Source organism: Numenius arquata, chromosome 11, assembly GCF_964106895.1.
Source record: "Numenius arquata chromosome 11, bNumArq3.hap1.1, whole genome shotgun sequence".
Classification (NCBI taxonomy): domain Eukaryota; kingdom Metazoa; phylum Chordata; class Aves; order Charadriiformes; family Scolopacidae; genus Numenius; species Numenius arquata.
The window spans coordinates 15,408,904-15,423,867 of record NC_133586.1 but is presented as its reverse complement, the minus strand read 5'-3'; the positions used below and the strand labels follow the sequence as shown (position 1 = coordinate 15,423,867).

General features: G+C 37.0%; 1 protein-coding gene across 3 annotated transcripts in view; it reads right to left on the bottom strand.

Annotated features, from left to right (window-relative positions):
* Positions 1-14,964, bottom strand: part of TCF12 (transcription factor 12) — a 167,139-nt gene that overhangs the window by 41,400 nt on the left and 110,775 nt on the right. For all 3 annotated transcript variants that reach the window (XM_074155446.1, XM_074155444.1, XM_074155445.1), the window contains exons 8-9: positions 12,919-13,054; positions 9,839-9,891 (exon numbers count right to left, since the gene is read on the bottom strand). In XM_074155446.1, coding sequence (XP_074011547.1) covers positions 9,839-9,891; positions 12,919-13,054 — 189 coding nt within the window. The remainder of the gene's footprint in view (positions 1-9,838; positions 9,892-12,918; positions 13,055-14,964) is intronic.

Below are 14,964 nucleotides of genomic sequence, written 5' to 3'. Positions count from 1 at the left end.
AAAAGGTTAAAGCAAAACCACGTTTCTCCACCTCTAACTGTGTCAACTGCCAATGCTGTGAATTCTCCTTGCCTCCCTCCTGACAAAAGCAGGAAAATACTTCAGGATAAGGAAGAAAAAAAAAAAAATGGCAGAGTTTAACTCAGCAATTTACAGGGAAAGAGAGCAAGTTGCAGAAATTTCGTTCATTTTCCCAAGCACTTTGTGCATCAGGGAAATCTTCTGAACTAAGAAGACCCACAAGTCAATTTGTAGTCAACTGTAGACAAATCGACTACAGGAGAATACTATGGTCAGATAAAAATCTTAGTGCATGTTCTGTATACCGTCCGTTATCTCAGGAGGTAACTACTGTCGTGTCTGTAAATGCACAGAATATACACATACTGACAAGAAATATTCACACCTCCAGCTTCAAATGCTTTTTCAGTGAACTCTTCCAGTCCATTAGGAGACTACTGTGCTCAGAGTGCTCTGGCAAACACATCCTGAAGTTTACATCAGCTAAGAACACTTGCGTTTTTACTGCAAGTCAAACCACACATCCAGAACTATTTAACTATGCAGTACAGCTAATGATATCTGAACTGAACTCTTCTCCAATACAAAAGGCGTAGCAGCAGCTGCAAAAAAGAACATCACTGTACTTCAGACTATTAAATGGCCAGGCCTGCAGAGTGACTTGCGGCTCCCTTCTGCCCCCAGGGACCACAAAGACCCATTTCAGCCCCGAGAGAGTCCGTAAGAAGCTTTGATTTGCAGCTAACAATGTCATTCCTTAAAGCTTCTCACCAATGTTCAGGACTCTACAGATGAGATCTGCTAAAAGATCTTCACATCTTTGCATGGGCTACTCCTCATGGCACGCTAGATTAAAATCACTAATACAGACTAATGTACAACTTAGAAAAAAACCCTAAATGCTGGAAATGGCACTTTCAGCTTGCAAGAGTTGAAGAATTAAGAGAACCCTTTTTTTCTGAAATAATTCAAGCACACAAACTTTTAAATCATTAAAAGTACTCCCAGGGTAACCAGAGTTGAAGTAAAGACCATCACCGACATTTTACATTTACTGTACAAAAACATTGTTTCTCACAGGACATCTGCTACATGGATTCACCTTACAGGATCAGACCATAATTCCATCAAGCATCTCAGACTTTAACTTGCAGCAGTTTACTTTCACCAGAATAGATGAAAAATAAACCTAAAACGGAAGGATTTGAAAGACCACTCAAAAAATTGTGACGTTGTTAACAGTAACTCCGTATTTGCAGGACCTACTACCAAATAACTATTCCAAAAGCTCCTAAAGTCCAAAGTAAGTTTTTGTTTTGTGGTTGCAATTTTTATAATCCCCATTTAAGCCAAGCAACAGCTGCTCTGAAATTTGTTTTCTTAAGAGAATCATGTTACAGTGCAATGAATCATAGCTGGATCAGCGATACTGTACCGGGTACAGTTGTTTACTCCATTTTTCCTTGGTGACAAGTCAAGGGTTAATCTTATGACTCAGCCTGACAAAACAAGTCAGCTGGAGACAGGGCCAATTTTTTAAACTTGATTTCAGACAGACATGCCGTCAGCAGAGGAGCACTGAACTGACATGCACTTTGTAGCCCGAATTGTTTCCACTCATGACCCTGTACTGTGTGTCAAAAACAATAAACTGCCTGTTCCTAAAGTATGTAAAGAGATTATGAAAGCTGATGCAGAGCGAAATACTGACCTAATAATAAACCAAGCTACCTGCAGCACAGTATTTTCAAAGATCGTTTTAACACCAGAAGATTTTGTGAATGAACCACGTTCTCCCTGAAAACAAACTTTTATGTGAGATACATTTTAGTCCAACTTGTCAGAGCCACAAAGCAAAACCACAATAAGCATATGTAACCCACCATTTGAATTTATAAAACATAAACATAATTCCTCCAGATCACTGCAAATTATACCATCTGAAAGATAATTATGTAACTGTCTCAACGGATGGCAGCCATCCTCTGGTCAAATGTATTCCACGACAAGACAGAAATAGCCAAATACTTTAAAAAGGTTATTGCTTTTAATCACAGTTTATTATTTTAAATGGGTCTATTCAGACACAACAAGCAGCCAAAACTTCTACAATGAATTATGTGCAACTAGAAATTAAAGTTTCTTTTACACCAACAAAAGCAACTGTGAAGGGAGTTTCCTCGTGGAGAGTGGGCTCCAATCCTGCTGAAAACATGGTAACTTGGTAAGAGCCCAAACCTTTTGACGGCAATACCAATTCTATTGTTCTTACTAATTTCCATTTAATTTCTTAGGGGCTAGGTTAACTGTCTCTCTCTGGAAATAAGGCAAAGACAGCTGCCCGAGAAGTCCCTCCCTCCCCACTCTGTCCAAGGTTGGAACTTATCAATTTCAACCACATTCGACAGAGGGACAGAAGTTACACAAGCGATTAAGTTCTTACCAGTTCTAAGAAAACTGGAACCTGAACAGGAGAGACAGACCCCAACTGATGCCCCATGGAAATAAAGGCAAGGAATGGGGATATAGAAGCTAAAAGACAAATTCATAGAAAGTTAGTCCAATACTGAACAACCTGTTGCTAATTAAAATACACATAGTAACTTTGAGCTGCTTCTCTTGCAACAATTCAGTAAAATTTCTAGGCATCTCAGAAGTGCCAGTACAACTTATTTTAAAACCAAACATTTATGATGATTAACTAGAGCAAGGCCAGAGTTAGGCTCCTCGATAAAGGATGCCTTGAACGTCATGTATAATGCAGCTGTCAGAACAGACACGATTTCAAGCCTTAAGAAACAAACCTGGCTGTTTTAAAGGGGAAACACATTGTTTATTATACATCCTCCATTTATTTCATCAGTTAAATAAACGTTAATTTATTTTAAAATTCTGGAAGTATACCCTTCTGTTGTTAACCAACCACCAAGTATGCTGTTCAGCAGAGACAGAGCAGACTAATTGTATTTAAGACAATTTAAAATAGCCCAGTGGTCAAATTTGACAGGCAAAACCCCCTCAATATCCAAAGGAAGGTGTTTTAAGCAAATTAATTTACTCATCTATGCAAGAGCTAAAATAGTTTGGTGGTTTTCCTGTTTAAAAGGTTTGTCTTTAACTTCATATTCATATTACTATAACCAGGGAAGAGGGGACAGTTTGAAAGGATAGAGAACAGACAACAAATATTAACAAAAGGGATATTAATTACTATACATTAGTTTTACCTAGCATTATTACAAGGTTTGGGGGGACCTGTGGGATGGCTGTTGGGGTTTTTATTGTTGATTGTGGTTTTGGATTGTTTTTTTTCCCCAAAACCCCTCCAGTTACCTATGACAGATAAGAGTAAAAAAATATTTATTTTTTTTTAATTGGAAACTACATCTGGAAAGTTTCTCTTTCAGTAATTTTCCAAATAATACTGAATTTCAGATGTTTAAGTCTTTACATAAATATTTTACTAGAATGGAAAGAACGAGGAAAAGTGCTGTATATCACATTCTTCAGAATCAAGCACAAAACAATTTGAAGAGGTTTTAAAACTTGTTTCAAAATCTTTCAAATAGAACTTTTGATAGGATATTGCTCAATTTCAGAAACTTTTATTATTTTGCTGAAAATATTAAGCCCTTAAGGTTTGAAAGCCTCTATATGAAGGTCTTAACTACCCATATCTGCATTAAAAAGTAAATAAACATGTTTATTATCCTTAGGCAATAAATTATTTCAGCAGAAGCCAGATAATTATCATCCCAAAATGTGCCAAAACCCTAACCGACCTAAAAATCTATAGACCTTACAAGAATTTTAAAACCTGAAATAAATTAGCAAGGCCATGTTACCGAAACTTGCAGAAGACTACCTGCATCACCAATCTTTTTGCATCAACTCAATATGGCCAAGAAAATTTATTTGAAAAATTAAAAAGTGATTAAGGGGTCCCTCTGCTGGTCCAAGTGCTTAGTATTATTTAACTTTTATTTCACTGCTGAAGAACAGCGTATTTTTCACTTTCTCCCCTCACCAAAACCAGGCAGCTCCCCCTGCACTGGGGTGATCTCCCTGTAGGTGGCTCCATAGTCAAAACCTGAGCCCAGCCTACGATAGCAATACACACACACTTTTTGAATTTATTAAATAATTCTGTGTCAGAGACACTTCAGAAGATTGCAACAGAGAGCCGGTTGTCCCTCAGCATACATTCCCTTGCATCTCCCCCCTTCTTCTGTGCTCCAACTGGCTGCTTGGAAAAATTCTTTTGCAAATGAAGCTGAGGGAGCTATCAAAAGCCAAAGGAGCAATCCTTCTGTCATCCACCGTTAGGAATCCGCCTACTACTTCCCTACAGAGAGAAAAAACGCTAACAGCTAATCCTAGCTATCTGTGCAAATGGTATGAAAACCCATAACTAAATCTCCAGGACTGTACAACTTGCTTTTCTTACAGATCTTGACATCACAAGAAACTCTGTGGCACTAAAACAAGAAGTAATTTAATTTCATTTATGTGCTTCAGCATGTAAATAGGCATCTTCACCTAAAATTTCATTTAAAGACTTTGCAGTGCTTTCATTTCAGTACCATTCTTTTGAAAAAGCAAGCATTTTCATATTGCCCGTTTCTGACAAACAGCATGGTCACTGGCAAAGAGACCTGCCCAATGACTGGGGAAGGAAATCTCTTGGTTCAAGAGCACGGCAAACCCAGCACCACAGTGCTGCTCTGCTTTCCCAGCCGACTCCAGGGAGACCCACAGCCTTCCCACCAAACACACAAGTATTAGCAAGCAAAAGATAGTAAGAAATAGTCTTCAAAAAAGCTTTTATTGTTATCTATTGTTATAAAACATCACACTAATTTATGGAATTGGACACATTAATCTTTGAGGTAAAGCAGGAGTTGCAGCAGTTCCATGTAACCTCTCCCTAAATTACACAAGTCATGCTATTTTTTTCAGATTAACAGTTTGAGAACTATGCAGAGATTTAAGATTCTTTTATGTAGATCTACACTCTAATTTAAGAGCATCTAATATGCTCGTTTTGATACATTGTGAAAACTTCGCAAATATAGTATCTCCAGTAAATCCAAACACATAGAAATAGTTTGACATCATTATATATCCCCTCATATATGTATATGCAGGATTTTCAGAGATCTCTCTCAATTAAGCAACCTAACAGTAGTTCCCCAGTCAGATGACAGGACAGATCATTCGGAAAAATGATCTGATTGCAATTAAAAAAACCCAACGCTATTAAGAGAGGGTTACTTAAGTACCTTCACCCTAATTCAGTGAGAACTCGATGTGCACTCTCACAGCAGGACCCTGCAGCGAATTGCTCAGTTGTTTAGTGACAGCTAAACCTTCTCGTATGGCAAAGGGCAGCGGGATGCTATACTCTGAGCTTACTGCTCTTTTCAAGGAATTTCAAATAAAGGCCATGTTGAAAAAACCTACAATAATCTAACCAGAAAAAGAGGTAGTTTTCTTAATAAACATAACACCTCAAAGAAACAATTTTACTTGATTTGTAACATAATTTAGAGGTTGGATGGTTTATATATTTGCTTTTTGTTCAAGCTCACAGATGAACGTGGTGCTTAAAAAGGAGTATAGAGCAAAGTCCTTGAAAACTCTATCCCTCGAATCGGGTGCCAGAGAACAAGCATAAAGCAGAAGAAAGGGAGGTGGAAGACAGAGTCATGAAGAAGAAATCACAAGTTCTGCGTTGCATTATCTGTAAGGATTTATTTGCTCAGTTTTGTTATTTAAAATTGACTTCTAAAACACAGCCACAGCATCAGAGGCAAGGGTCAGGCGAGTTACTGCTGTCTTGAAGAGTGCTAGATACTAAAGACAAGTGACAGTTGAGCGTATCACTTGACTGCGCAAGGCAATTCAGAACAGCGCTCAACAAACTGAATGCTGCTTTTTACATTTTGACACCATTTCTGGCCAGTGGGAAGAAATCTTACCCAAAAAAAGGGTCCCACTAGAAGGTCAGTTAGACATCACACAAAGTATCTACCCAGGATGCTCTGAAGTTTTTATTCAGAGCCACAGACTTCATAAAAGTATTCCAAGAATGGAGCTTTACACCAGGCTACTTCAATGCACGTTAAACTTGCTAAGATTGAGGAACATTCTCTAAAGAAAAGCGCCTTAAATGTAACCGGGAGGTACTTCTGTGCATGCAAACCAAGCTTTTTCCAGCTTTGCTTCATAAAGAATTCTTGCAATAAAGTTGCACCCATGAGCTATGCACATACTATAGAGGGTGACAGATGAGGTACTCCTATAATCAAGCTATAAATTGTCTGAAGTGTATTGAAAAATGTAATGAGTTTGAATTTAGAAAGATCTCTGGTATTAGAAAATATTTACTTGACAATCTCTCATTAAGTAAGTGGCCATCTAAAGTTCAATATTAACTGACAGTCTCAGGTACTGTGGAAAGTCTAAAATACTAAAAATAGTTATTAGAAATGGCACTCTACAGAAAACAAATGGATATTTGTGCCTGTGTGTCACAGATGATTTTCTGTAAGAAAAAAAATCAAGAGACGTGATGCATTTCAGGTTATTCCTCTGATATGAGACTAATTAAATGGCAAAAGAATTATGATAGATACATTCTTTTTCTTAGAATGATGACTGATAGCCACTGAGCACTAATCATAAATATTAGTTTGAAATATTTTCTGACTCCACATGTAAATAGTATGTTTGTGCTCATAGCCCATCCATAATCAGACGGCAGTCTGCCTGTGCATTTCCAAGTGAGCCATACTTTTCTTTCTTCTCCCTCTGCGGACTGGAGAGCTCTTTGAAAACCCTGACACTCTGCTCCTCCTAATGCAGCCCCGACGATTAGCTACAACTGGTTTCCAGTCATATGATGTTATTAGTTTCTTGGCTTAGTTAAGGTAATTCCTACGATCAGAAAAATTCTCAGAAATACAGCAGTTTTCAGTCTCTGAAGATAACATAACTCACTGAACAGTGTTTCTTCCCCCTGCTGCTATCGTATAAATGGCACATCATAATCTTTCTGTTCATTCAAGCCTGGCTTGAGCTAACAGTGAGAAAAAATAAACCACTGTCTTTTTAGTTTTTATCCTCCCTACAAGGCTTTAAATTTAGTAGTTGTAGTTTAACATAAATGCTTGCATGTCAACATTCAAAATGTTTTGGGCAATGACTCACCACTTTGCAATTTACAACCGGAAAACTTAAAAATGCGTTTGCCTGGTGCATTTAATTTTTACAGTAAAAGGACAAGTTCAGATTGAGGTGCATTCCAGAAAGTAACTAAACAATTCATTAGCACTTTTACCTGAAACTATTTTTGCTTTAGGCCCTAATAAAAACACATGAAGAAAGATAAACCTCACAGCAAGTAACTTCAGGAAATAGCATAAAAATCCAAGAGAAAAAGAAACAGACTAGAGGAAGATTTTTGGTGTTTTTTAAAAATAATCACTATTTCTTAAAAGATTGCTATTAAATTACAGTTATCTAGGAAACTAAATTACTGTTGAGTATCCGTTGACATGGTAGTCCTATACTAACACAAAAACATAGCAGAAAATCTTTTAAAAACTGAAAAATTAAAAAAAAATCCAGATTTGTATGATACATTAAGTATCAACTTTCTTGTGATTTTCCATATTATAATTAAACTTCTCCACACTACCTATTAGCTAAAACAATTTTTTATCTTTCCCACAATATATTTTGACTTCTTACCAAGGTATATTTAAAGACAACACTTACGTAATTATCTACTCAATTTACATTTCCTATGACGCTCAGTGAAATTTAGTTTTGTGTCATCTTCCAAACACATAATATCTCATATCATTTTTTTTGTAATACGTCATTTTACTTCAAGGCTCTATTTAGCACTGAAACACTGAAATACAGAGAAACAGTACTTAAAAAATACAGCATCACAATCATTGATTATTCACAGGAACTGTACTTTATTGCACAGATTGGTACAATATTAATACAAATAAAATTTATCAGCATTTTGTTGTCTTCACTCTTCTCACAGAAGAGGAATTAAATGAAAACCATTTGAAAAATATTGTTTCTTAAAATTAAAGCCTAGTAAGAGAAATGAGAGAAATTTTTCATTCACTAAAATGATCTCTTTACCTGGCTGATGCTACTAAATATTAAACGTGTAATGTAAGCTTTATTACTTGCTTAGAATTACAGTAATAAATTACATGAAAATTGCACTGCTATGTGTTTTAGCTTCTCTGACATTTTAAATATATTTTTGTTAATCTAGCAGAAATCATCTGCTAGACTGTAAAGCCACCCTACATAACATGCAACTGTTAAAATGTAAATTGCCAAACTATTTTTAGCTGCTGCTGAAGGGGAAAAAAAAAAGGGGGGGGGGAAGGAAGAAGAAGAATATTCCTGGCCTCGGGAATAATGATTTGAGGCATTGTGTTCATTTTGTTTATCAAGCAGCTATTCAGCCTCTAGTGGGGCCCAAGTGCTTATGCAAGCAAAAGCTTTTCAGAGTGCCTGCAGCTGCAGCCCTGGCTCCCAGGTAGGTGCAGGTTCAGAGCACAGCTGCCCCGGGCAGCCTGCGCTATCCCAGCTCCATCTGCACGTACCGGTGAAAAAGAGGATTTCAGATCCCGGCTTCTGTATATATATATATGTATCACCGTGAGCAGGGGGAGGGAGGGAGAGAGAGGGAGGAGAAAACGGGGGAGACGCGAGGACCAGAAGACACCACCCGTACTTCAGACTCACTACAAAATAACCAGATCCAACCCATTTTGCTCTCGCAATATTCCCATTGCCTGCGTGGCGTGTTCTATCAGCCGAGCCGGCCCCGAGTTATGACCGAGCCCAGCGCACCTGCGTCCACCCAAAGCCCCGCACCATTTCCACAACAAAGGGCTGGACCCCGTGAGGCGGCGGAGCCCCCCCGAGCCCCCGCGTTCTGCGCAGGGGGAATAATTCCGTCCTGCGCTTCACTGGGGATTTTTCCCTTCACGTGGATTTTCAAATGCAGATTCGTTTATAAACAATTTTCTTCCTTTTAAGAATAAAGCATATTTAATACCACAGAACACCCCTATAGCATTAGATTATCACAGCCATTAATGATTTTTCCACCAAAACCCTTCCAACCTTTTTCATCAAAGCCCTTTATTCTCGAAGGATAAATTTTCAAGCAAAGAGGGATCAACAAACTAGTTGCTTGAAAGCTTTCCTGATGCTAGGCTGAAGTTAGGAAAGGCTTAATGAAGGCTTTAAAATCCACCAGGGCTTCACAATGAACATCTGACTCGGTGATTTATGCATATTAATAACCTCAGTCCTACTGAGGCAAGCTGAGCTGTACATGTCCTCCGAATCTTAATGTCTTCAGCTCCACTGGGATTATTACAAATGTAAATTTCTAAGATTCTCAGCTATTAATCTCTGTCTGTCCTCCTGTTCAGCAACATAATGACTAATTAAACATCAAAAGACCTGTACAGGAGATCTTCTTTGACAGCTCCTGGCCCAGCTCTCTTCCCAAGAGAGGAATTCAAATGACAGGGACAAGTGGGTAGGAGCATATGAGCAAGCTACAAATCACTGCTATGAAACCTAAAAATTCCGCATCAAATGTGGATTTAGTCCTCCAGATCCACTCCCAATTACCCAGCCTAGATGTTCACGTCCAGCAGATCGCCCTCTTAATGTTAAAGTAATTTGTATGTACGTCAGGTAAAGAGAGTGCAGTTCAAGCTTGATTAGTTTACTATAAGTAAAAAAACGTAGTACTTACAGAAGAAGGCAAACCAGGGGGCACCTTTCTTACTTTCTTTGTCTGTAGAGGATCTGTACACAGAAAAAATGATGTTTCATCAAATATCTACATTAGAGATAAAAAACAATAAATAGCTACACTACACAGTTTTTTCTTTCCACAATGGATTTTCCACTTTTGTGCATTTTTATTCTGTGCCAATGAAATTTGTCTTTCACATCAATATAAGAATGTGCTTAAATATGCAACATACCGACGTTCTTCTCTAAAGCAAAGCTTTGCTAAATAATTACTTTCAATTCTTTCCATAAGGAAAGCAATCATTCCTAAGAACACTAACACCACTGATGCCCCTATGCACTTGCTAAAAAACAAAGTAAGACTTACGAGATATATAAGTAGGAAAATGAGACTCATTAGTGAGAGAAATGGTTTGCCTTCCTGCACTTCAGAGTAAAGATAAAACTATCAAAAAGGAATTTAGGACATGTTAAAGTATGATTTATACTCTAAAAATACAAACATGATGTAAATTTCTATAGCTTTTAGACTATACTAAGGTTGCAAAAAAATAGCAAATCTAATGACCTAATTACTTTTCTTGCATGTAATAGTACAGTTGGAAGTATGATACCCGCTTCCTTCCACCAATAACTATTGTAACATTACAAAAGCACCGAGCAATTTCACCACCTAAATCAAGAATCAGAACCAGTTTAGCCAGCTGCTAATAAAATTAATCTCAACAGTATGCATGCAAATTAGAAGTTAACTGATGTTCTGAAGAGGAGTATCTGGTAAGATTACCAGTTCTACAGTTGACTGATTGAGTCTTCAATTAAAATCCAGAATTCTTATTTTTCTATTTTCACTCAGAACATTTAATCACAATTTTATTATACGGTATGACAAGATAAAGGTGAGATAAGGCGAGAATATCTGCTGGATATCTTTACTCTGATCATTTCCTATAGGGCATGTTTGAAAAGAAAATAAAAGGACTTCTAGAAGAGATATTTACACTGCACTCAATGTTCCTGGAAAGGAACACTCGTTGGTTTCAAGGATCTTTAGTAGCAAAGTTAAATAGAGTGTGTTAAAATCCTTGTCTGGCAATTCCTTCTTGGGGCTAAAATGGCCATAATTTGACTTTGCTTTAAGTTCTCAGGCAGCAGTTTTCTAACGTTTAACTAGTCTATTAAAAAAAAATGGAAATATTTCAGGCATACTTTCTCAAGCCATTAGAAAAAAGACTCGAGATAAAAGTGCACTTTTCCTGCCATTTCTGGAAAAACTCTTCCACAGATCTGTAACCACCACCCGCCCCGCCCAGGGTTACAGTCCCCCAGACGTAGCCATGACAGAAAGAGGATTGTCACGCTGGTACCAGTTTGAACAGGTTTATACCCCTTGAGCTTCTCTTTCAAAGAGATAAAATAAATAGGAGCATCACTCAGAAAACACCACACAGCTTCGTTTTGTTTAAATTAGTAATATCTGGAACTCTATATAGTTTGCACAAGAAACTAACTGAATCACATATTCAAGTAAGTAACAGACGATCTCATTTAGGACTCTCCCTCAATGACCACTTCATGCCATAACTTTTCTGCCCACGTCAGCATCCCACTGCCCAGCACCCAGGTCATGCTCTGACAGCTCCGTTACTCAAAACCACAGCAGGGTACTATAATAGCAGCTTCTCACTCAAACCGATTCAACGGGGGCTAAAACATCATCATCTTAAAACCTAACTCTTCCTTACAGAAGTTCAAACACCCTTCCAAGTAGCAAACAGCTTCAGCTGAACTTTCCTCAGACCGTTCCTTTTCTGAAACAGATTGGAAGAACTTCTGCGTTTAGATTCTCATATTCTGAGGAACATGAATACTTACAAAAATATTTGTAATGACAGACAACCCCACATTAAATTACAGTTGTCTTGACAACAAGTTAAAAAGTTATACAAAATACATACATATACACACACATACATATAGGTAAAGTCCCAAAGTCGTATTTTTATAATTAAAGATAAATTATTTCAAGCATGTTCAGGACTATTTTAATGCCCGAGGAGTTTGCAGTTCTAGTTAATACTAAAGTTATTTCAAGAAACAATTTACATTTGATGAAATCTTATTTGGCTAAAGCATGGTTTAAGATATATGATTCTAACAAACAAGATTTTATTATGGAATAGAAATGCTATACATAATGAGGGGCATTTTAAAAAAATAAGCACGTAGCTGGAGTAATCCTAATGACATAACATGTTAACACTGAAATATAGAGCTTTTAAACCAGAGTATCAGGTTACAGTCTCTCTTTTTGTACCAAAAAGAATTTTGTAAAACTTGCACACCTAATTATTCAGCATAGTCTTATAGCAGAAACAACACAACAGCTGCCTCATTCTTGATTCCCTAATTCAACAGAAAGTCTTTAGAGCTATGAAATATAACCATCACTGACTACAACCGAGTAGGAAAATTCCATTTATCTTCAAGTATCTCCAGAATAAAATATTAATATTGTCACAGGATGATAACAATTTTTAAGCAAAACCCTGCCTGTATATTTTGCAAGGTAGTTTGATTTTAGGATAAACTACTAGTATCCAATTGCTAGGACCTTTAAAGGCATGTTGAACCAATTACAATGAACTATATATTGCCCTGAATAAAGTTACTTTTAGCATATAAAAGGATAATTGTTTCCCCTTTGTGTCTTTCCCCTTCTAAATAATGGTAATGACCTCAGGGTCAGGCATTTCCAGGAGTTAATGATGGCATGGGTTAAGGGCACTCAGCTGGTCATCAGCTCCTATCCATCTGTCATTATTGCTTTTGCAATTAAGGGGTTTATTGGAGTTTCTTGTTTGTTTTATAAGCAATACTGACCAGTGTTGAATCCAAACTAGCGTCTCAAAGAAAATGTTAATAACTCCGGTTTATCTCTAATACAGCAGTTTGCTGTAATTTGAATTGCTCAGTACAGACCAATCTCCAGTAAATAAAATGACCTCTCAAAGAAAATAATAAAGTCCACAGAAATGCATCATGAACAGAAGTTTAAAAACTGTCTGTATTACTCACCAAGAGCTGGTGAGTCATGAAGTGGTCTTCGGCGCTGGTTTGTGCCAGAAAACGGGTAGTAGGGTGTTCCAGGTTTTCCCGAGGATGACAGCTGACCTGGACTTCCAAGCCCCATATCTGACCGAAGCAGACTAGACTGCAAAATATACAGAGAAAAGTAAAATTAAGCTCTATAGTAAGCCAGCTGTTAATATACCAGGCTAACAAACTATTAAGTGCACATACTGCTCCCAGCATTATAGGAATTTACTGGGCTTTCAGTGAAGGTCTTAAGAGTTCAGAAAAATGTTGACTTCTTAAAACTAGTATTCAGAGAACATGCTATAGCATAATTCAGAAAGGCAGAGCAAGTTTGGCTGCGAGTCTCCAAAAAACCATAACTATTTCAGTTTAAAGCATCTGAAAAAATCAATTCATACTTAAATTCTAAACAAAAGTCATAATACTTTGTTTAGTTTGCAGTGTAGCACCTCTTCTATTACACAATATAAACATAATTGATAAAAACTGCTAAGAGTTTATAGTGTGACATTAGGTTTTAGCACATACTTAGAAATCCAGACTTCTATTACATTCATAAAAACATGAAAAATTGTCAAAAAAATCAAATGCAGACAAAAGAGATAACAGATTAGATTAATGCACAGAACATAAAAAATTATGACATTTTAAAAACTTCAAACCAACAATGTAGTTGAACCCTACCCTTTTTGTTCCCTTTCCATGCAGTAAACATGAAAACCTTCTAAACACTTAACAAGTGCATTATATATTGTTTGGCATCACATTACTTGGATTTCTTCTGTGAAACTGAAATGAATGTTGGCAATTCATGAGAACATCGTTTTTCCACAGTTTATACTATGCTGAGCCTTCTCTTAGTCTGAAAATTCCCAAAACGTGGAGTGAAACCCCCAGAACTGTTTGTACAGAAAACATAATACTTGCAGGCAGTAAAAAAAAAAACGCATTCACCATCACTTCACTCCTGGCTCTTGCACACAGCTTTCTTCATACAGCAGTGTCCACTATGAGCTACACATCGCAAAAGACACTTTGCTTTTAATATTTGCAAAAAATGCAAAATCAGAGTTTTAAGGTCACTATGGAACCAGCAACCTTCAGAAACAAGTGATGTGATTTCGTCATCCTCGGACATTACCTAGTGCAGTCTTCCCGTTACGAAGCGGGTAACGCACGCTGTCAGCTGGCAGGACAACAGTTCAGTTTTGCCTATGTCCAAATGGCGCCAATGCTTCCATTGTCAGATGATGCATTCATAAACAAATATATTTTTTGGATTACATTATATTATTCAAGCTGGTTGTTTTGGCTTGTGACAGGTGAGGCTAACTCACATGGCTCTCAGTAAAGTACTAAATCCCTTCTAACTTGCAATGCGCTGGGATTAGCAGAAAATCCAGAGTTCATATAAAATTACAGACTATACATAAAATATGCAATAACCTCAAGCATGTTTCTCCAGATAAATGATTTTGCATTATACCACTACCAAAATGTCTATCTTTTACTTATCTAATGACTAATTTGAGCATGAAAAATTTTGCATGTTAATTGAAAAGAGTGGGATGTGAAGGAGTCGCTCCGTTACAAACTAAAGGAGGGTCCAGAAGCATTAACTATTTCTTACAACTCTATCACACAGTTAATAATGATTAAAAATATTAAAGCATAAAAAGAAAGTTTCCCCTCAACTCAATTTCTTCGTTCTTATTCTTACAATAAAATAGTCTTTAAATTAGAATTGTTAATATAAAACTCATATTGAAATGAGACACCCTTATAAGTGAGGTGATCTTTAAACAAAGTATACAGAAAATACGTGTGGGGGGGAAATCTGCTTGTAGACTGTTTCAAGATTTGCTAATTTTGTCTTTGACAAACAGTTAAAAGTTCATTGTTTTGTAGAAAACGATTATCAGAATATCTGGCTTACACAGTGTAAGCCTGAATTTAGCAAAGATACTATTCTAAACATTTATGAGAGTTTTAGGGGTGGACACTGTGCAGGAAATTTGGGCAACA